Source organism: Sander lucioperca, chromosome 7 (assembly GCF_008315115.2).
Source record: "Sander lucioperca isolate FBNREF2018 chromosome 7, SLUC_FBN_1.2, whole genome shotgun sequence".
Taxonomy (NCBI): Eukaryota; Metazoa; Chordata; class Actinopteri; order Perciformes; family Percidae; genus Sander; species Sander lucioperca.
The window spans coordinates 25,428,668-25,453,194 of NC_050179.1; the positions used below are offsets into that span (position 1 = coordinate 25,428,668).

Consider the following 24,527-nt stretch of genomic DNA (forward strand, 5'->3'; position numbering starts at 1 on the left):
ATGTGAATAAGAATAATTATATGTAAGAACCATAATTACTGTGTAAATGTAAGAGAATAACAGTATGTGCAAGAGAGAATACTTGCTTATGTGAGAGAGTTTGATTGAAACGGAAGGCAGTTTGATTGAAAAGGAAATAGTACTAAATTCTCAGTTCCTGATTGGCTTATACATGAAGAAGAATAGTTAACGGCCCACCTTCCCTTTCAAGACGAGACATGACAAGATGGCAGACAGCGGACGGCTTAATGAAGCCATTGGACTCATTAATAACTTTTTGAAAACTCCAAATGCTGTGACGTCATTGTCAGAAATGTTGGATCAACGACGACAGCCATCCACAGGGGCTATTTCTAACGCTAACGTTGACGATGAAATGCGCCGGCTCTTCAGACCTGGATCAGGTGCATCAACGAGCGGCAGCAGTAGTACTCTGCCAGGAGCTAGTCTTAATGCTAGCCAAGTGATGCAACCCCGATATCAAACTCAGCAGTATTTCGGTGGATGGACTTCAAAGTCAAGGAAGAGGTGAGTTTAACGTTACTTATTAAGGTAAAATTATTTCTGTAGCCGGGGGTATTGTTTTATTGAAGCCACCGATTTTTCCTGCTTCTTAGCTAAGTTAGCTGTAACGTTAATAAGGCAATGAACGTGTTAAAAAGTAGACATTCTCATGGCGATTGCCTTAACGTTAATTTCGTTTCAACATTAAGCTAGCTACCGTACATTGATGTGTGCCCCCATTTGGAATACCTGATAACTCAACTCATGTAACGTTAGCTAGCTAACGTTAGTTAGCTAGCTAAAGCGTGACATTGACAATGGATACACCCGTAACAGCTGTAAAACAGTTTACCGGTATTATTTTAGTTAACGTAATATTTACCACGAGTTGCTTAGCTATTTAACGTTGTTTTTGCATTCGCGTTGGACCGCGCTGGACTCACATCCAAAAACTTTTGTGGTGGACTCAAAATATAAAAAATCCTGTATAATATGCCATGCTATTAATACTTTAGCTAGTAAAGTGACATTTACTTGGTCTAATTACCCAACAGTAGCTCACTGACAGGAATTGCATTTCCTGCTGTGGATCTATAAATGCATGCCATGTGTTAGGGACTGTCTCATCTGCTCACTTCTCTCGCCTTTGGGAGGAGGACGCTGGATGTGGCGCGTTATCATTGTCTGCAGAGGCAAATGGATAGTCTGTGATTACAGGGCAGAACACTGGAAAAGTCTCTAGAGATTTATGATCAGAAATGAACTGCATCTGTATGAAAGAGCGTTTCACGGTGAAACAGTCCCGCAGCTTAAATCTGTGTCCGTGATCGCTTTTTTCTCACCTCTTTAAACCACCTTGTTACCTGCAAATCAGCACCCTCACCAGTTAATCCCACACACTTTACCATCAAAAAAGGTCTAGTATGATGATATGATTGCGGGACTACTGCTACTACCAATAATAATAATAATAATAATTATTATTATTATTATAATTATAATGATTGCAATGCCAATTATGACATTCTTTGTGCATTATTTTTTAGGTCTACTACCCAGAATCACCCTACCTTCAACAAGGATGTTGTATTGTTACCTCATCCAGCATGGAGTGAAGTTTGCAAGCATAAAACCAGAAGAAGGCTTCATGAAAGTGGCTGTATTTTAAGTGCCTTTGAAATGAGAAAAATGTGGGACTGCAGGACGGTTATTGCAGAGATTAGGGAAGCATTCAAGGACAGAATTCCTGAGGATGTTGGGTATTGTTGAAATATTCTGAATATACATGGGTTAATTGACACATAATTGTTTTGAAATTAAATTTTTTCTTGTTTTTCCATTTTTTCCCCAGTATTGAACTTTTGATGCCATGTGGAAACAAATTGGTTTCACCGAAGTTGCGCGAAGGACAGGAACTGAATGGCTTTATGATTCACAAAGTATTCAGATCAAAGGCTGTGTACATTAGACAATCGACCATCCTTCCAGTTCCTGTAAGCTTTAAACAAATAATAATTGTAAAGAGGAGATTTTTGCTCGGTTTGGAGCGCACAGTTTTCATGGTTTGGTCAATTTGTTTAGCCCCTTTATTTTTTGATTACATTTTTTGTCATTTCCTTTTTCCTTTTTTGTGTTTGTTTTGTTTTTAGTTTAACAGTTCCGATTCAGAGGACAGTTGTGTAGAAGTTGACACGTCATCAGCGAATGACCCAGCTACCACTACCAATCAGACCAACAATTTTATGACTACAAGGGCTAGGGGAGCGCAACTTGCATCAACACAGCAGGTTTCTAGGTATCCTTTCACAAGGAGAGCCAGAGCGAACCAGCTCTCTGCATCACAGCAAGGGTCCAGTGACACCATGACCAGACCGAACCAGCTCTCTACATCACAGCAAGGGTCCAGTGACACCATGACCACACCAAACCAGCACTTGGAAAATGTTGCCACTGTTAACCAGATTCAATCAGCCAGCAATGATGACTGTGCAACCTACCTTTCGATCATGGGTTCCATCTCAGATTTGTCTTCTGATGACGAGGAATTAAGCCAAGCTATCATGGCCAGTCTCGAGAGTCATGTGTAAGTGACTGAGTAGTATGACATTGTTAAATGAGTAGATGTTATGAGTTAACTTCATGCTATTCTGCAGAAATTGAAGTAAATGAAGTTTTGGGCTGAACGATTAATTGCATTTGCAATAATATCGCGATATGTTAAAACGCAATTTCCTAATCGCAAAGGCTGCAATTTGGTCACATGACCCGCGAGAGCAAATCAGTCTGCACTCCGCAGAGAAAGCATCAACTTGGCACGCTAACGTTACGTCATACCTTGAGCACATTTCTGTCATTCAAACAACTCTGAGTTGTAGTTTAAAACTTTTACAGCCATTTTAATAAAATGAAGGGTTTTATTCGGGCTCGAGTCCATACATGCAGTTAATGGATACAGACACGCAGAACTGAAGGCTCGGTTGGCAACGATTAGCTCTGATTAGCGGTTAGCTCACTTTTCAGTTATAAAAATATGGAGTGGAGGAGCTGCCACTGAGAGGGGTAACAACCAGACTGATTAATGACGTTCGGGGAGCTTTCACAGCAGCATGCCCGCAGTGTTTCACCGGTTTTATTAGTACAGTTAAAGGAGAATTCCGGCCAATTTTTACATTAATCTTGATCGCTATAAACATGCGTGTACTTTCAATTGAAAAAAATCCGACCCGAATCGGTGCAGGCAACACGGAGAAGCTGAAGCTATGTGTATGAGCGTCCCCTGAGCTAAAAAGGCAGTTGTCGGGTCAAGTTTTAGAGTGCCTTTGTGCCTCTTAACAGACATAAAATGCATATATATATATATATATATATATATATATATATATATATACTGTCTAGTAAAGAAGACTGTTTAAAAAGTGCAATCCACATGTTTACGTATGTTTATTACAGTAAATACTAATTAAATAATCTAAATACTACTAAGTGTGGTAAAGCCACATATTTGTTTTTATATTTCTGCAATCTGCACTTTAGTTTGTGATTAGTTTCTGACTTTCATATGAATGTTTACACCAGGCTTGGTCAGTGCTCAATATACTACTGTGACTGAAGTAGTTAAATAAAAGATGTCATTCATATAAATTCATGCATCACCAAATTTCATCATCACATACAGGCCTGGCCTCCAGGAAAGAACAGTTTGTTTAATCTAATCTTGTGTTGTTCATACTATACAATGATTTATTGCTTGTCGTAGTAGATTATTTAGTAAAAATCGTTCAGCCCTACAAAAAATTCTTACAGGCATCACCTGTATTGATTCATGAAACCTTCTGTCTATATAGTGCTGGTACAGATAACCCTCTAAAGCGACAATATTGCCCTGCAAAAAAAAGTAGTACTAACATATATGATGGCAAGAAAAAGGCAAGGTTTGGGTCATTATGTTGCTGTACGATCAAGCTGCCCAACTGGTCTCTTTTTTTAATTAATTGCCTTTTTCTTGTGGTTATATGGATATTGTTAAGAAATTAGTTGGCAGTGATGGTTAAAAAAAAAATTTAAAAAAAGTGATTTTCCACTAGTACCATCCTTGAGTTAACTGCTGCGGCTTTTGGTTTTCTCTAAAAGGTATGCTCTTGTTCATGAGAATTTTTTTTTTTCTCTTTCAACAGGACATCTGAATGCACTAACACTAAATCAGCGCAGGATGTACTCCTCAGTCTTGCATCCCAAATTGTCAGTAACCAAAAATGCAGATTCAACATCAATAGGTCCTCAGTACTGGATGGTGCCATGCGTGGCTTCAAACGACTGTCCTACAATCCCTCGTACCAGATGTGCATCAAGTTTTCAGATGACTTGGGAATAGATGAAGAGGCTGTGGACCTTGGTGGTCCTAGGAGGGAATCTTTACGATTGCTTATGGAAGCCTTGATACAGTCACCGATGTTTGAAGGAAAGGATGGCAAAATGAATTTGGGTCTGGACAGTTCTGGTAAATGCTATATTTTTGGTCCCAAAGTATTGATTGCTTTATATTTCCTATAATCACAGCCCTTGTTTTGTCCTATTCATGTTATCCTATGTTTTGTCTGTCAATGTTATGTTTTCTCCAGCTTTAAGAGAAGATCGCTATTTCATTGCTGGCCGAGCCATTGCTGTAAGTCTTGTTCATGGTGGTCCTCCTCCAGGATTCTTGGCACCAACACTGTATGCTTGCCTAGTTGGTGAAAAGTCCTCAATAAAGCCTGTCTTGGAAGACATTGCTGATGCTGACCTGTATGAGAAGGTTAAAAAGGTAATTGTACTTTAAATATATTGTAAAATGCGAATATTAAGTGTATATTTCATTCCATGTGTGATGGCTGCAGCTCAATGGTTAAAGCAAGGTATCGCTGGTCTAACAGAACTGAAGTAGCTGGGCCAATCACACTAGAAATATTTGCAAATGTATTGTTTCGTTCTCTCTTTTGTGCGTTGTTTTTTTAGGTGTCAGAATGTACATCTTTGGATGACCTGTTACACGCCACAGAACCACTGCAAGATTACCTGGCAAATGCTGGGTGCCTCAGGCCATTAAAATGCATTGAAGACAGAGACCTACTTGTTCAAGACATCCTCATGTTTCAGGTGGTCCACAGAGTCTGCGGGGCACTTGAAAGGTCTGTGTCACACTATTGTTTATAAACCAAATTAGTGCGATTGTTATTACATTAATAATAACACAAAAAAACTGTATTTGGAAATATTTCTGCTGTTTTTCTCTGCACAAATAGAAGAAAATCAAAACATTTGAGCATCTTTTTTTATTTTGTATATAGTGGTAGTAGTGGAAAGCAGTGTATTTTTTTAAGAGTGTTCCCTTTCAACTAGGCCTACCAGAACTGTGCAAGAATAACCCAACTCAAAGAAAAACAGCCTCAAACAGTTCATACAGTCAGCAGGCAATTTCTGTTTGTAAAGTAGGCTGTACAACAATTATATTTTCACAATTAAGACATATTACACATAGAAAAACAAAACTTGAAACAGTGAATTCACTTTACTTTTTCACCTGATTATTCTAAAAATTACTGGCAGCTTACAAAACTGGAACTGAACTGGATTTCAAATTATGTTAGGAATTTTCAAAACATTATCAAACATCATTGACTTATATTTTTGGCTAAAATTTCATCCTAGTTCTTACCACCCCCTATATTATTTATTCTTTGATTCTTTAAATTCTACTATTTTTCTACTTAAACCCTTTCTATCACCATCTCACAATATGCTTTCTATTTCCTTTACATTTGTCTTTCTTTCCCTCCTTTTGTCATTACATTCTTTCCATGGCTCACTTCTTCCTGTCTTTCTTTGAGTCTTTAGCTTTGGTGTTTTCTATGTTGTAACTTCCTGGGATGATTGCTGTACAATTTCATTGTTTTCTTTGTTTTTTTTTGGTTGTTTACAGAGCAAGAAGGACCATCAAAGCTAGGTAAAATCCTAGCCTTTGCCACAGGTGCAAGTGTCATCCCTCCAGTTGGCTTCTCCCCTCAGCCATCAATCGATTTCCTGCATGATCATTCCTCCAGCCCGAGACGCTGTTTGCCTATGGCCAACACCTGCATTAACTGCCTTAAGCTACCGCTTTTTGATATAAATATGGGGGATTTCAGGGAGAGAATGGACTTTGCAGTTGGTAACACACAGGGTTTTGGTAGGGAATAACAGAACATCATGAGTGGTTAGTTCCAAGTACCCTCTTGAGGATGTTTGGAATAGACAGGTTAAGAATACACAGTGAAAATATATGTTTGTTTTTTTACCAGAAAAATTAGCAAGAAAAAAAATTATAGCGATTGCTGATAAAAACACATCACCTTTTGAGTGTTAAAGGTGAAAGGGTTCAGATTTTTTTTAACCTGTACCCTATTTTACTATGTTTGTTTGTCTAAGTGACTGATGGGGAGAACAATCTTTGAAATTGGTCCAGTATTTATTAAGATCCCTGTAGTCGGCAGTGGCGAAACTAGATGCAATGTTAGTTATTGGGTAATTGCTTGTTTTGTCACTGACATGCTCAGATTATTATTCTAAATCTTTTTGTTAAAGGACAATTCTGGCGTAAAACGAACCTAGGGGTTATTAACAGATGTGTACCTCTCTCTGGGACATGTTTTCATGCTAATCGAATGAGTTTGTAGCTTGAAAGACGCTAGCGCGGACCGCTGATTAGCTTACAACGCTAGTATTTAGGGCACAGGGAAAGTAAAAAAAAATCGCTATTTATACCACTAAAAAGGCTCAAAATATCACCACACTTCAACGGTAGCATAATGAGGGTCCCTAAATGTTAACCGAAGCATTGAGAACTTTGTAAGTGTACAGACAGTTTATTAAAAAGATAGATTACAAAGACACTCACGTTCATCTTTACATGCCGCCGCCGTCTTGAAAACCAGTCATGACTTACAGCTGGCGATGCAAACTAAAATCAAAAGGAGTTTGCTCAATATATCTGAAATAATCACACTATAACTTGTCTAGTGTACTCAGTGGATAACTGTCCATCTGGTCCCTCCGGTCTGGGTCGCCGAAAGAGTTTCAAGTCCAGCCCTGTTTATCAGAGAGGGGAAATCTTCAGACTGTACAAAACACTGTGTCTCTTGGGCATCGTGACGCAACAGGTCCCACTCCGTGCAACACACACTCGACACTCCTGTTCGGTGGCCATAGCTTCACAATGTCCGCAGGTACACCACCAGTTTCCTGAAGTACGAGGATGTGTTGCGGCATTGACTACCGGTAGCTCTCTCTCTCTCGTAGGCCTTTCACGGAGCTCCCGCATCTTATCTTTTCAATAAACTGTCTGTACACGTACAAAGTTCTCAATGCTTCGGTTAACATTTAGGGACCCTCATTATGCTACCGTTGAAGTTTGGTGATATTTGGAGCCTTTTCAGTGGTATAAATAGTGATTTGTTTTTACGTTCCCTGTGCCCTGAATACTAGTGTTGTAAGCTAATCAGTGGTCCGCGCTAGCGTCTTTCAAGCTAAAAACATTCGATTAGCATGAAAACATGTCCCAGAGAGTGACAGAGTGGGTACACATCTGTTAATAACCCCTAGGTTAGTTTTGTGCCAGAATTGTCCTTTAAAGAGTACATTATAACAGCCCTGAAATCGCCATTGCCAGATTCAGTAATTTTATCATTGTAAACAGAAACAAAATAGTTTTAGTGGACAAAATTGACTATGCGCATTTGCACTATAGGGTTACATAGTCACAAATACATGGGAAAATAAGGTCCAGGTTAAAAAACAAAAATGAACCTTTAAACCTAAATTGTTTGTATTTTACAAACATCCTGCACACCTTTGTTTTTTCTTTAAAGGTTCAAGGCACAGTAATGTAAAAAATAAAATCCAAATGTTGTTAATGTTACATTATTCAGTTCATTACAAAACAACCCAAATTGTGATAGCATGTTAACACTTAGTGTCGGCTGCATTTTCAGTATCAGCGTTCACTAAGAAAATTCACTAGACTTAAAAATAATTGTATGCCGTGGTTGCCATCATCAATCAGTGGGTCTACTGTTTCTTGAAGTGTGTTAATAACTGTTTGATTTACATTAAAGTCATTTACAGGAACAACAATGTTGTTATCAGTCTCTAAATGTAGAGGCCTATCTTCATCGATTCCAAAGGTCTCATTTCCTGTAAAAATGTCATCAATTGCCAAGTTACCAGCTCCGGCACTGTTAAGAACCCCACTCTGCCACAGTTGTAGAGGGGTTTGTCCTCCCTGTGTAGATAATCCATGGTTGTTCCACTGATTTCGAAATTCTGCAGCCGCTCTCTGAACTCTTGGCAAGTAGATGTAGTGAAGACAAAACAAATGGAGTTCATCTGTAGAATCCAGTATGCCCTCATTTTCCATGAAGGCAAACAGGTTACTGAAGTGAAACGACACAACTCTATTTAGCTCTGCCCACAACCGCTCTATCCTCTGATTGTGGACACTGCGGCCAGTAATGACACTGCGTCTGTTTAACCCTCTTCTCTCCAGCATATACCGGGCCACCGCTGTGTTCTCCATGCCATGGTCACAGCGTATTCTTAAGGGAAGGCCAAAGCTCTGTACACCAGTGCAAAATAGTTCCAATACACTTGATGCTCTGTTGTTATTGAGGCACTGCAAGTATATGATGGTCCGACTAAAGCCGTCAACACATCCATGAAAGACCATCCTCCACCTCACCAGTTTATGGTTCCCATCAATATGCCTGTGTGAAAATTGAAATGTCGACAATGAAAAAAAAGAACTGCAACCATGGTAAATATTTTTACAGAACCAGAATCTGTTCCCAACTTGATTGACCTATTTGTTATTTTTCTCAACTCTCGTGGTTTACAACATATCTGAAGCCTGTGATATGGCATTTAATACCTTAACCCTCTTTACTGCTGTTGATGTGTATCAAGTCAAAAAACCTTCATATGTTAGTAGATTAATTTCTAAAATCCTATGGCAAAAAGCATTCCAAAAAGTGTTTCATTGAGAAGGTCCATTGCCAGACAAATAAAGTATATGTATGTTGTATGTCAACTCATTTACAGAAATTGTTTAAAACAAAGGGTGCACCATTATATTAACATGACATTAAACAACAGTGTAAGACCATTCCTAGTCTAATATAAAATATATTAAAATATTGGGCGGATGAAATTTGTTGTGGGCATTAAGGGTCTCCTCAGGATGAATAATATTCCATCCAATACTTTTGCCTTATGTACTGTGTAATCATATGATGTGGTAAATGCATTCCGGTGTTTTGGTATAAAAATACTACAAAACTAATTAAGAAAAAAAACAACCATCTGAAACATAAGAGTAGTTCCAACATTTGTATTTAATGTTACTACAAACATTTTCTGTGGTATATGGACTTCTATACTCTAGTGTACTATTGCAATAGTAAGAGTATTTAAAAAAACATGAAATTATTATTTGACCAGTTTGTGTATTCGAAGACAGAACTATTTCCAAACAGAAAAAATACTCACCATAACTGATTGGGCGTTTGAACATTGTAAATTCTTCGTCGAATTGCGCGGCGTCGCCGGTAGGCCCGTCCAACTGGATCAAGATGTTGCAGGCAGCGTCTCACGCGACAGCGTTGTATTCTGATGTTGCGTAATAGCAGGCCTCCTAACACATACCTTTCCCCCGCATTTGGGGTGGTTTGAAGGATCTCTCTAGTAATGTCAGTCAAGACCTCGTCAGACATTTCTGTATAGGTCAGTGGTCCAATTTCAAGTTGCTCTCTATGTCTGTACAGTGTCCGCCTGCTGATTCCAAAGCATACAGCTATTCTTTGCCAACTCATTCCAAGAGATAAACAGTGGGTAATTTGACCATGTAGCATGCTGTACTGAGGGCGACCAGGAAGACCATTTCTGATAGTTGGAGGTGCTCTTGAATCAAACATAGCTCGTTGTCTCACTTCTAATGATCTTGAATTTTCATTTGAATTGATAATAGAACAAAGACAAGCATACGTAGCCTCTAGTGCACCCAAACTTTCCCGACTGTCACTCCCTCCTAACTGCTGGCAAATCAAAATAAAGGAAAACATTGTCCGTCTGTAAGAATCAAGCTCACCAAATAATCTTTGCAAAACCATGCTGTCAGGTCCCATGCTCTCAGTTTCCCTTATAATGTCATGAACACACCGCATTGTATCTGTAAAAAACAAAGTAATGTCCTCCTCATTACCATTAACTTCCACAAAAACAAACGGGACTTGCAAAAGAAGGTAAATAAAATGAAAATTCATGTCTACCCTGCTAAACTTCCTAACAAAAACTGTAAAAGTTATCCTTTAAGTGTCGTAAAGTTCTACTGCTTGTTTTAATTGTGCCTTGTAGCTCCAGTTTAGCTTGCAGTGCTCTGGGCAGATACACGCTTGTTTTTAAGGCTGTCAGCGAATCGGAATGAGGATTTAAACTGTCTTCCTGTTTGATCAAACTAACTTCCTTTTTAATTATACTCTCACACACACTACTATACTCTCACACACACACACGCTACTATACTCTCTCACACACTACTATACTCTCACATACACTACTATACGCTCTCACACACACTACTATACTCTCACACACACACACGCTACTATACTCTCTCACACACTACTATACTCTCTCACACACTATATCTCTCACATACACTACTCTCTCACACACACTACTATACTCTCTCACATACACTATTATACTCTCACATACACTACTATACTCTCTCACACACACTATTATACTCTCTCACATACACTACTATACTCTCACACACACTACTATACTCTCTCACATACACTATTATACTCTCTCACATACACTACTATACTCTCTCACACACACTACTATACTCTCTCACATACACTATTACACTCTCTCACATACACTACTATACTCTCTCACACACACTACTATACTCTCTCACATACACTACTATACTCTCTCACACACACTACTATACTCTCACATACACTACTATACTCTCTCACATATACTACTATACTCTCTCACACACACTACTATACTCTCTCACATACACTACTATACTCTCTCACACACACTACTATACTCTCACATACACTACTATACTCTCTCACACACACTACTATACTCTCTCACACACACTACTATACCCTCTCATACATACATGTAAAAGGAGTATAATAGTGTGTGTGTATGAGTATAGTGGTGTATATGCAAAATTATGATAGTGTGTGTAAGACAGAAGTATGAATTATTTCCTATACGGCCTCTCATAAGTGTTAACAACTGTATGAGAAATGTTAATGATCAAACTCGTGTTTAAACAGCGGGAGTGATTTTGATGGATTGTAAGATCTCGGAATGATGAAAATGAAGCATTTTTGGAAAAACTTTCTATATAGCATTTCTGCATGCTGTGTAGTGTGTAGAAATGTAGGTTCCTGTGAGAGAGAGGGCTGGCGTTGCACTCAAATTGCAATCTTAAGTCAAAAACCCACTTGGTTGGTCAAAAGGATATACTGGCAGTGGCCCTACAACAGTTCTAACTCGTGGGTATGTCGGTGTCTCTCTCTCTCACACACACACACACACACACACACACACACACACACACACTGCACATGTATAATTGGCATTCCCATTGTGTGTGAGTGGGAGTGGTATGACAGTTTGACAGTGCTCAAGTCCCTGTAGTACCGTGTCAGCTTTTCATCACAAGTCCCAAGTCACCAGCAACGCCCCGTTCCCCCCACCCTGCTCCCCACACTGACTCTCCACCCCCTTCACTCACCCATCACCCCACCCCACCACCCCATCACACTCACCTTCTGCACTGCTGGAGTACAATATTTGAACTGTTCACATACAGATGATGAAGAGGTATGCAGTATGAATGGAGTATTGATATGTAGTTTTCCTAAATGTAGCTATTTAGCTGTTTCTGCTGTCAGCAACATAAACAGTTATAAATAACGATGATGCTAATAGTCAGGGTAGTGAGTGTGGTGAATTAGCAGCATCCGGCACATACCCAAATGAGCTGTGTAGTTACTAGGGGTGTGCATCTCTCCCTTATAGGACGATCCGATACGTATCTAGATATATGAGCTACGGTTCAGGGACGATACATTTTAATATGAAACGATTCAGTGCGATCCGATTCGATGTTGAAACGATTCGGTGCGATACGATGAGATACCATTCAATCTGATAGATACAGTTAATATTCGCTTAATGTACACACATTCATTTCCCATTATGAATTAAAATAAGGCAATTCTATGAAATAAGCATTGCCTACCTTCAAGTAAATATATATATATATTTTGTAAAAGGGACCAGGGAATAGCAAAGCTACGACATGCTAATAGTATACACTGTTACTTCAACTTAATTAGCTAGCCTCTTACAACCAAATAACATCCACATCAACTCCATGTTAAATGAAACTGCATCCTTGCTGCTGTAATCTTAGAGACAGTAACTCAAACACAGGTCCACGTTACACAGCCATTGTGAGCACTCCAATAATAATCATACACAGTATTACGTGAGTACACATGTGAGCACAATAATACTGTTGTGAGCGCTAGCATGCGGCAAGCGGACTCTTGTGCTAATGTAACTGAACATCTTAGAACATATAAACGTCAATATAAACTTAACACACCCAAATACATATCTATACATATTTATAACAGTCTACTCACATGTTTATGAACACACAAATGCATGGATGACTCAGACCGCAGCTAGTACAATTCACAATATCCACGAGGTATTCCTCTTAGCCACTTTAACAGCTAAATCCAAAAACAAACCGTCTCCTTCAACAGCATTGCGCTTCGTTGGATTGACAGCAAAGCTTCAGTCAACCGATTCGTAACATTAGAACCGGGCCTTTGGCCAAATCTGAAATGTAGTCGTATCTGTGATAATACAACCGGATACCGATTTGTATCGGTGAATCTTTACACCCCTAGTGGTTACCAATGTTATATAAATATATATATTAAGTATATATAGCAGAAAGCTGCAGAAAAAAAACTGTTTATTAACCTCCCTTAGAGATAGGGTGAGAAGCTCAGTCATCTGTGAGGAGCTCGGAGTAGAGCCGCTGCTCCTTCACGTCGAAAGGAGCCAGTTGAGGTGGTTTGGGCATCTGGTAAGGATGCCCCCTGGGCGCCTCCCTACAGAGGTGTTCCAGACACATACAGCTGGCCGGAGGCCTCGGGGAAGACCCAGGACTAGGTGGAGAGACTATATCTCCACCCTGGCCTGGGAACGCCTCAGGATCCCCCAGTCAGAGCTGGTTAATGTGGCTCGGGAAAGGGAAGTTTGGGTTCCCCAGGTGGAGCTGCTGCCCCGGATAAGTGGATGACGATGGATGGATGGATGGACAGTTTATCAATGCATCAATAGTCTCGCATTGCCAGACCTTCCTGAACAGCGCTGTGGAAGAGGGTCTGGCTAGTCCACCTCAGCATTCTGGGATAAACGTGCTCTGGTTTATTGGCATTTCTTTAAACCAATCACAATCGTCAGACTGAGCAATAGCGCCTCTGAAAAATAGCCTCGGGAAGGGACTTGTCTTTGGTGGAACATGTGTACGTTCAAAAGTTGTTTTAGTCGTGCAACAGAAAACTCAGATTGGACAGATTGTCTAGCTAGCTGTCTGGATTTACCCTGCAGAGATCTGAGGAGCAGTTAACCATAGTCCTCATAAATACACTGGAGTTTAAAATTCTAACACAAAGAAAAGCAGAAGGTAACAGACATCCGGCCGAAAAGAAGGGCATCTGGCGGAATTTTCAGCGGCACCTGAGCAATCCTGGAAGCGGAACGTCGTGGATATAGACTAATGTAACAATAACATATATATGTATAATAATGGTTGAGTATAAATATGTAAGTGTTTGAGGGTGTTTCCTGTCCCGTTTATCCATAGGCCCAGTCGCTGTCCACACATTTGTGATCAACATATTGGAATATACAGGATCCACAGTATATTCCACAGATCAGATGTAAATGAATGATTTTCTGTGTGAGCAAAACATTCATCGCAACTATATGACCTCTCCGTAACGCTAACTCCAGCAGGTGTGGTAAAAACACTACCGCTTTTGTCCAAAGGGGCCGCTGAAATCAAAACAAACTGAAATTTACATATAGCCACTTTAAAGGTCCAATGTGTAGGAATTTCTTCCATCTAGCGTTGAGCTCGTATATCGATATATCGAGCTCATTAATATCATAGTTAACTCGCAATTAATCGCACATTTTTATCTATTCTAAATGTCCCTTGATTTCTTTTTGTCCCATTATTTTTTCTCATTTAATGCTCTTATCAACATGAAAAAGTGGATCAGCTTGCTTTGTGCAAATGTTTTTTTTATTGAAAACAACATCGGCATATACTGTAGTGTTCAATTTCACACTAACATTCTCACTTGGAGCAGTCATTCACACTTGGAGCAAATAATCTCTCACACAATGTAACGGCTTTGACAAGGGGGCGGAGAATTCGCATCAGCTGTGTGCTTGGCCATCAAGTGGTATTTCAGACTGGACGTGCTGCGACGATAGCTCAGTTCACAACGACAAAACACACAGATCACTTTGGTCTTGTGAATGGAACCATTTGGCAACTTTTTAAAAGTAAACTTTCCATTCAGAATCTTATTGGCATCCATTTCGGTGTCTCGCGCTCGCCATCCACTTAAAACCTAACGTTAGCCTACTACTCTTTGGCTGGCTCGCAAGCCCAAACAAGTGTGTATGGCGTGCCTGTTGTTTTATTTCCGGTCTAGCTAGATCTGGTGTGGTGTTGTAGTTTTTCTAACGTTACTAGTGTGGTGTCTTAAATAGTAATGCTGTGATGCTGTATGAAGAGGAATCCGCCGACACTGTTCTTGATTATAAAAAGGTTTATTACAAACAAAGATTCAGCATCAATTTTACAAACTCCTGCAGAGAGCTTGGAGAACGACCAATCCAAATTCTTCCAAAAATCGTTCTGACTTTTCTTTGTGTGAGCAACATATATATCCTATGCATTGTATCAACATAGGACGTAATTTTGTAAGTATACCATTGGATGGGTAACTGACCAATCGATGCCTGTTATCTGGCACAACTCCAAAAAAGGTATCTTCTGTCTTGGGGGGACCTCCGCTCATGTTAACAATTTCCAGATGTTCTCAGTAAATGTAGAGTAAAGTTCATAGGACTCCCTTATAACAAACCTTTAAGCAAAGTTTATAGAAAGTTATAGAATGGTCATATACTACACTAGTTGTTGCAACAGCATGTGAAAAAAACTACAAAGTTTGCTAGGCCAAAAAGAATGTTAATCTTGCGATAATTCTTTTTTTACGCCGTTAAAATGGGTTTGCGTTAACGCCGTTAATAACGCGTTTAACTGACAGCATTAGTTTTTATATAGTTATTAGGTTGTTGTTGTTGTATTTGTGTTTCTGTATTTAATGTTTATGTTAAAGCTTTAGTGCGTAACTTTTTGATATTAATGAACGTCTGTTACATTCAAGCCATTGCTAAATGAGTTGCTACAAAGCTAATTAAGACTATCAGCTCCACACAACTCTCTCTGTATTTCTCAGTATGACTATGTTCAAAAGATTGTGTTGTCCAGCGACTTTCACGCGTAGAAACTGGAGTAAAGATAATTACCTCTTCTGAAGAGTCCATCATGTTTTTTCAATCCTTCGTGTCCTCCTTGGCTACTAGCAACTGCGTGGAGGGGGGTGATGGTGATGCACGATCACGGAAGGCTTGTATCATGTGGACGACAGTTTCGTTGTCATTACTTAGAATTCCTCATGGGGGTGACAGAAACTATAGCTTTAAAGACGCAGCGATGGGCACAAATACATCAACAAGTTTGTATCTTGTTACAAATGACAAATACTTGATCATTAAAGGTAGGTAGGAGGCTGCGAATTCAAGGGTGCATGCTGGGAGGTTTGTGTCAGTCAAAGCGACCATTGACTGCCTGAGTGAACAGCCAACTGAAATGCAACTGGGGGAACTGAACAGTTTGGCCACAGTAATGCACTAGTTCTTTCAGATGACAATAAGAAGAGCAATGATATATATATGGTATGGCTAAATGGCCGGCTGCTCAAAAATAATTTGTCAAGCACCAAAAAAGTAACCCTAACAAAATGTTCAGAACATAAAGTTTAATAACCTAAACACTTAGAAAAAGTTGATGTTCATTACTCAGGACAGTTAAAAGGATGTCTGGTAATATTCTATACTTTTCTTAATGTCAATAAATCCCATGGCAACATAGAAACTAACTAATATATTGATCCTACTGTCTGTGTATGCATGTAAAGTCTAATACATCCACTTAAAATAGTCCTGAATAAATGTCCTATGTAATCCTGTTTGAGTAACATTTGCTAAAAAATACAGTGCCTAGCTATTTTTGTAAATCATTTCACTACATTTTTTTTTGTTGAAAAAATAAAACTATAGGCCTATATTTGTGACCCATTTTTTAAAGTTGTATACTCAGTATAGGAACAAATGAGGTTGGAGCGGAATGCCACAGTCAGGGTAGCGAATCAGGAAGTATTGAGAGACAGACTTAACACCAGTGTTTCCTACGGTGGCCGACAGGGGCAAACGCCCTGCAACTTAAGAAAACACATGCAAATAGATAAAACACAAGCAAATTAAGAAAACAACTTCATTAATTTGACAACACATGCGCAGCATTCAGCAAACGCGCTGCAAATGCACACAACACAACCAAATACATAAACGCACTGCAAATAAAAAACGATGCAAAAAGAAAAGCACGCAAACCCCGGAAAAAGAAGCAATGCAAAAATAGAGATCTGTTTTCTCTCGTTTGGTGGGTGTGTCTCCTCAGGTCACAGGTGATACTCAATCAGCAGAGACGTCTGTAAGCTTGTGGTGATAAAACATTTAAAACTGCATCAGCGTTTAACGTTGACGTTTGTTTAAGCCATATTACATGAGAGAGTTTAATTTCGAGGTCCGAAAGGCGCATTACTGAAGTATAGGCCTCCTCAAGTGTAATATTGTGATTATACAACAACGGTTACCAACAAAATAAGTGATCAATCTGTATTCATATTGTGGAGCAATTCGCTCTTGAAATACAAAAAACAGACAAGATTTCTAGTCCCTCCCTGTTTAGTAAACCAGCCAATATACCGTGGGATTTATCAAACTGAATAAATCCCGCCTGCACATATAAACACATAACTGCTTTGCTAACTCCATCGTGTTGTAAGTAAGACATCTGCTGAAAAAGTTGTTGTATTCATTAGCATGATTGCCGTACTGTTTAGTTCACAAACATCCAACACACCAAAGTACAAACACATAGTGGACCAGACGCAAGCTTTTATTTTGAAAAGCCCAAGCTCGGACGGCACCAGCCGGGAGGGCATGAGACGGCAGCATAGACTGTATATTATTAATATATTATGTTATTAATAATAATAATAATAATACGATTTTAATATACAGTCTATGGAGTTGTCCAGGCTACAGCCATACCCGACTCTAATAAAACGGCAGAGCGCTCTCTCTCCCCGTGGGGTCAAAAATCCAGCTGTTCCACTAGCTGCTCCCTCTAGAGGTCTGGAGAACTTCCGTTGTGTAATCTGGATGCAGCGTTTTTTTGTTGCATTTGTTTTCTGGGTTTGTGTGCTTTTCTTTTTGCATCATTTCATATTTGCAGTGCGTCTATCTATTTGGTTGAGTTGTGTGTATTTGCAGTGCGTTTATGTATTTGGTTGTGTTGTGTGTATTTGCAGTGCGTTTGCTGAATGCTGCGCATGTGTTGTCAAATTAATGAAGTTGTTTTCTTAATTTGCTTGTGTTTTGTCTATTTGCGTGTGTTTTCTTAAGGTGCAGGGCGTCTGCCCCTGTCGGCCACTGTAGTTTCCTCTATGTTGAGTTGACCGGCCCCCCCACGGCAACATTTCTGCCCCCCACGGTATCAGAAATAGGGCTGCATTGTTAGAGTGCATGTCGGAGAATAGCGCAGACACATGAGGATGACTAGCCAGTTGAGATTGTGTGTGTACGTCCTTGAGAACTGTAAGTCGTATAACTTATATTGTCAGTTCATTTAAGCCTGGTCTTGCAAATTTAAATTAAGTTAACTGGTGATTTTCATTGTTTGTATTCTTCACCTGCAAGCTAAATTGCACACGGCTGTTGATTCGATAGCGATTGCTGAACGCCCTCGCCCACGTTTGTATTTTAGGTGCATTATTTACATGCTGAAGTAGTTACACTGCATTAAGATAATGTAATTAATAGTGGGTTTATTGTTATTTTCTACAGAATGCTTAGCCTATATGTCAAGATCAAAGGCCTATTTAAAGTAACTCAACAAATACAGTTCAATCACAACAGAAAATATTCCTCATTGTGTGTGTGAATAGAGGTGAATAAATATATTAGTTTGTGTTGCAGCGAAGTGTCAGTTCCGTTTCATGGGGGGTGCGGACCTGCCCCCACTGCTAAAAAAAATCCTAAAGGAAACACTGAACATGTTGTTGGTTTCGGTCTTTTTACTACATTTGTTTACAGTAAGAAAAATATAGAATATCACCAGACTTATCTTTTAAGAAAAGTAAAATGCATTGAAATCTCTGGAAGAGCGCTTAGGTTCAAGAGAAAACAAAACCTTTTTTTTTTCATTCTGACTCAAGATGTGTGGTGAAAGTCTCTGATGCTTCACTGCTTTTCTGTCAACTCTCATAATTGGCTTTCTTACTTGCACCTGCAGGTGAAGCAGCCACAGCCACACACACACACACACACACACACACACACACACACACACACACAATCTTCATACACACATGCATAGACTTCCATGTATCCACACAATGAAAAAATTGCAACAGACATACACACACACACACACACACACACACACACACACACACACACACACACACACAGCAAGCTACTGCAAAGGGTGTGAACACACCTCGATCTCTGACAAGAATCATTGTTGGATTCTCACACCCTGTCTGACAAAAGTCACCTGACGTCATGCTTACAGATTACAGATCATTAAAGAGTCGATGCTCTCTGTTACTTCCACTCGTAGACCTTTTTTTTCAAATTTCAATTAACCCAATTAGACCCAACTGGGACATACTGGGCTGAATCTCTCTAGTGATGGTCAAATGAAGCTTTGCGAACCAGTCTTTATTTTCTGAGCTCACTAGATGGCGCTCTCTGTTCAACAAAGGGTTGAAAACACTGAACTGCCATTCCTTTAACCTTTTTCTTTGAACAGAGCAGTCCCCGGGCAGCTTCCAGGTATGAATGCATAACTGTGTGAATGTGACAGGTCGTCGCTGTAAATGAGAATTTGTTCTCAATCGACTTACCTGGATAAATAATGGTTAAATAAAAAATAAATAAAACAAATATGCCGAAAGTTGTGTGTACAGCTTGTCCTGCCACCACTAATAGGCCAAATAATAAATAACTAAAGAATCAATTATTTTACTCCTCGTCAGGACTCATGACGTCACTTTTGACGCTCTGGGTTGGGACATACTGACTGACATGCGGCACAAGAACGGGACACAAACCCCAGTCTCTGGCTGAAAGTCCTGTGTTGTTTGACCCATCCACCACCCCAACCAACCTCCTTACGCGGCATTTCGGCATAGACAGTATACGAAATGGACCAACCGATCCCGCTGCTCTGGACGGAGACCAGTGAAGGATATTAGAAGCACTTTTCCGGTGGTGGCTGAGCGTTACTGAGCAGCCTTCAACTGAGCTTGAAGACGTAGATGTGACGTGAGCAACCTGTCTGAAAGTTGGAAGTCTTCTGGTAGCTGTGCCAAGAGAACTCTCAGTCATTTCCAATCTTGCAGAGACGGAGAGCGTAGGTATATGTAAGGAGATAACATAGGCACAGGCTAATTATTGCTAACTAAAATGCTAGTTAACATTAGTAATTAAACTTAAACAGCTAATGTAAGTCAAAACTGCCTGCGAGCTTCTCCTGTACTGTACGGTAATTCCTCTACCATGCGACAGTAAGTCGCGTAATGGAGCCTTTTAAACATTGTCGTGTTTCTTTAGAAATAAACAATGGACAAATAAAGTCTTTAAACGCTTCAGATGTAAAGTTATTCACTGTCAAAGTGACGTCAAAATGAATGGCAGTCAATGGAATGCTAACAGCGGGTGAGTGCTTGTTAGCATCAAAATGGCACCATAGAAGGTACGCGTTGTGGAGAGAGGCTTACCCCCTTGCATTTCGGTCTTTCAAACCACTCGCTACCGTTGTCGCTACGTCATCTTACAGCTTCTATATGAACCATTGCTTGGTAAAAACTGTAAGTTTTATAGTATAATGAAGTATTAATTTAAAAGCTGCACATTTATGTCCCTGCATCTAACTGCTGTGTTGTCATAAAGCCCTGTCTCAGTATGTCTGAGAGAAACTTTAATAGCTACCAGCATGAGACACTGATCAGCCAAGCACATCAGCATAGTGAGATCCAGTATGTCACCGCCACGCAGCGAGAGCGGTAGTGTGTGTGTGTGTGTGTGTGTGTGTGTGTGTGTGTGTCTGAGAGAGAAAGAGAAAGGCTAGCTACATGTGTGTCTTGTTAGCGCTGGGTTAACAGTGGAAGTGGTGGCAGTAATGTGGGAATGACGAAGGAGCTCTTACTGTGAGCTATATGAAGACGTGCGAGATCAGTGAGAGTTCTGCAACATGTCACATCCCCTGGTGTGTGTGTGTGTGTGTGTGTGTGTGCGTGCACTGAGGTAACGGACACTGTCGCTATGTTTGTATGTGTGATTTTCTAACCCAGTTACTTCTTATACTTACAACAAATTAACAACCCCAAACTGTGTAGTCAAATGTATAGAGGTGACGCAACTAAGGTACTAAAAATGAACTGAAATCTATTTTCTAAAGAGACAATTTAAAGTTAACTCCTCTATTTACATCTCAAACATCCAGATTCAAGCTTTCAAATGTCTCCTCCAGAAGAACAAACCGTACGTAGCTACTGTTATAACAACTGCAGAGAGGCTGACATGCTGGAGAATAATTATAGGGTACCTAAAGATCCTATGCAAGAATATTCAATCACGTTTAAACAGTGATTGATTTACTGATGATTTATTTATCTTATCTTATCTTATTTAGCCTTGCTTGTGGCGTGGCTCTTGGGGCCGGCAATATCGGTCTGATGGTCGGTCCACTTTTGGTGCAGACCAAGCAGCAAGTTCTGGGACTGAAAAGTGAAGCCAATGCGGAAGTGCCTTAATCCTGCATTCTATCTAATTTCCAGCATGGGGCGAAACTCCACTGGCTCCAGAAATAAGATTTATTTGATTGCACAGAAACCTGAGAAAATGACCCAACTTCTCAACTGATTTATAAGCTCAGTAAACATTTTTCTAAAGAGTTTATGTCTCAAACGCTAGTTTCAAGGCTTTTTCAATACAGCATGATGTTCATTTTGTAAATTATGGTCCCATTTATTTTAAAATTGATGATAAAGTAGGGCATGATTGAGGGCTTGGCTACACGCCGACTTGTCAATCATGACAGAGGCTTAGCAATGCTAACCATGGCACTGTGTACATTTAAACCGTGAACTTGTTTTTGGGTGTTGTGCGTGTTTTTGTCTTAGACTTTGAACCTCTCACTGGATGTGAATTGGAACATTTTGGTCACCTAAATATGTCTTGTTCAGTGTTCGGTAGCACCTTGCCAACCAAAGATAGCTAACGTTAGTTGGTAAGTCTGCCCAATTTTACCCAGCCCAGTGCCTGGAGGTCCAAGTTTTCCCGTCGGCAAAACTCCACTGGATGACTTGCGTCAGGTGGTTGAAAATCTGCAACTTTCCCTCTTTAAAATCTGGCTTAGTGCAGCGCCATTGAAACTATACACGACACAGGCTTCGCAGCCATCACAGGCTTCGCAGCCATCACAGGCTTCGCAGCCATCCCAAGCTCTGACCACTTATCCAAAAATGGTCACTTCTGGCTCGAAAATATAAAGATGGCTACGGCCAAAGTCCAAACTCCCAGGTTTAAAACCACAGACCACGATCTATACCGATGCTACGACCATTACTTTTACAGTCTATGGTCTGGACTGAAATATCTCATGAACTTGCACTCATTGCCATAACATTAGTGTATGTAAAGACATGCATGGTACCCAGAGGATGTACCTAAAATGTTTTTGGTGATCCCCTGATTTTTCCTTTCGTGCCACCATAGATTTTATTTCTGTTTTGTTTTCTTAACCTTTGGATGGATTGTCATGAAATGCCAAAGTCCCCCTCAGGATGAACTACTTTGGCGATCCCTTAACTTTTCCTCTACCATCACCATGTCAAAATTCTAATATGTCCAATAGCATGATGTATCTTAATGGCATGCCAATACACTAATGTTTAGTCACTAAAATGGTAAGATGGTAAACATTATACCTTCTAAAACTCATGTTAGCATAGTCATTGTGAGTATGTTAGCATGCTGACAATTTCACCCAAAGCACCAATGTGTGTAAGTTCGCAAGCATAGCTGTAATTAAATACATTATAGGATTCACATATTTAGTATTACAACATTAACTTGCTTGAAAACTTCAATCTGAATGTTAAAGATGTATAGTCTTTAGCAATGCATGTTGCAACACTGCAACACCCTTGCAAGGATAACAGCAATATCAGATTCGGTTTCTTTATGGTATCGTTATTTTCTTCTTATTCCAATCCTAATTCTATTAAATTATTTTCTTTCCTTGTTTACTACTGTGTAATTTGAAACATAATTTTTGTATGATGTACATACACTGTAAAACATCATACAGGCATTTAGTAGAACAAAAACTCATCTTTTCTCATTAACTTAACGTATATGTACATATATCTAATTTTAAGTTTATTCACCTTACACTGGCCCCTGCCTTCAGTTCTCAGCAGGATCCAGCGGGGCCGCAGCAGCAGCTGTACCCCAACAGGGGCTCGGCTTTCTGGGTGCTCTGGATGGTGAGACTCACTGAACCGATCTCAGAGGCAAGGATGTAGAGCAGAACGAGGTGACCTTCTGACCTGTGCTGAGGACTCCGCACTGCATCCATCCATCCACCTACAGTATGTGTGTCTGACTGAGGATCTGTGGTAAGTGAAAGGGATAATACAACGCAGTAGAAACTCCAACCTTACACTAGAGGGCGCTGGGGGTTCAGCAGTGGCTTTAAATGACAGTGTGTTGTATCTCTCTATAATTAAACGTTTGAGCTGGGTACTGCATTTACCCTGACACATAAACATTCTTTAAGATGAATGACAACTGCACATCCTTTACTTATATGTCACCATTTTGTCTGCACACATTCTTAGCGGGCCTCCAAACATATGTTTTTCATATAAAAGATAATCATACCAAGTGAACATTTGGAGTTCTTAAATCTTTTATTTAAATCAAAGAGCAGATAAAAACATTAAGGCAAGACGAGCAGCGAGCGTTGAGCTGCGAAATGGAACGCCACAATTTAACTATACATGGCTTGATCCGTTAATAAAAAAATAGAAAATTATAAAGCCAGAGAAAACACATGAGTGATAGAGTGCTTGCAGTACACATTTTCAGGCCGTTATTGACCTTCTGTGACTGAAGGGTTTTCCAGCCCAAAACTAAACTACAAGTCAAGCAGCTAGACTCTCGAGTACAGAGTTAGTAACAGCCAACTAAAGTGTGTCATTGTAGGAAACATAAACAGAAATCAGTGATACTGGAGACATTATTTGCATTTTATAAGCCACTTGGTAACCAGCATTTGCTGAAAAATATTTTTCTTCTCTATGCAGTAAAACAAATTCCCTTTTGCATCAGCTGAATGAAACTGATGTAATTCTCTAAAGAATCTCTCTGATTTAGGTTTAGAGGTTTGTGACACATTTCTTGTTGTTTAGTATTTACAGTTGCAGTCAAATATGCAGCACAGTGGGGCAGACAGCGGCACCGATTAGTATTTTGCACAACCGCTGACGAGATTTCTTTGTCTTTTCAACAAGAGGATCCGGGATGTGAACACAGCAACGAATCAAGAATGGTCGGAATGACTGCACATGTTTATGAAAGACTGCAAATGTGAATTTGTGGTACAAAATGCTGTTCTGTTAAACAAACCTGGTTTTCAAGCTTTCTTAAGAATTTAAATAATTCAGACGTTCTTAAGGAGTGGTCTGGCTGTTGTGAACTGAATAAAAGCTGCATAAAATATTCTAGTTATGCAGAATCAAGAAGCAGGACATGGAGGCAAGAACAAGGTAAGCTTTCCTGTCCTGAGTCGTCCAGCGTGGTGGTGACAAGCTAATGCTAACTACACATTTAGGAGTCATTTTATAGCCTTTGGGGCAGCCGAAAGCATCCTCCCAGAAACGGAACTT

The 24,527-nt window shown here is 39.8% G+C and overlaps 1 protein-coding gene across 1 annotated transcript; it reads left to right on the top strand.

Moving 5' to 3' along the window:
* Window positions 1-289: 289 nt before the first annotated feature.
* LOC116046484 (G2/M phase-specific E3 ubiquitin-protein ligase-like) lies at window positions 290-5,193 on the top strand. Its single transcript, XM_031294825.2, has 6 exons — window positions 290-528; window positions 1,551-1,997; window positions 2,154-2,587; window positions 4,179-4,501; window positions 4,623-4,804; window positions 4,996-5,193. Exons 2-6 carry the CDS (start codon window positions 1,869-1,871, stop codon window positions 5,191-5,193), a joined length of 1,266 nt encoding a protein of 421 aa, XP_031150685.1. The 5' UTR covers window positions 290-528; window positions 1,551-1,868.
* The last annotated feature ends 19,334 nt before the right edge of the window (window positions 5,194-24,527 follow it).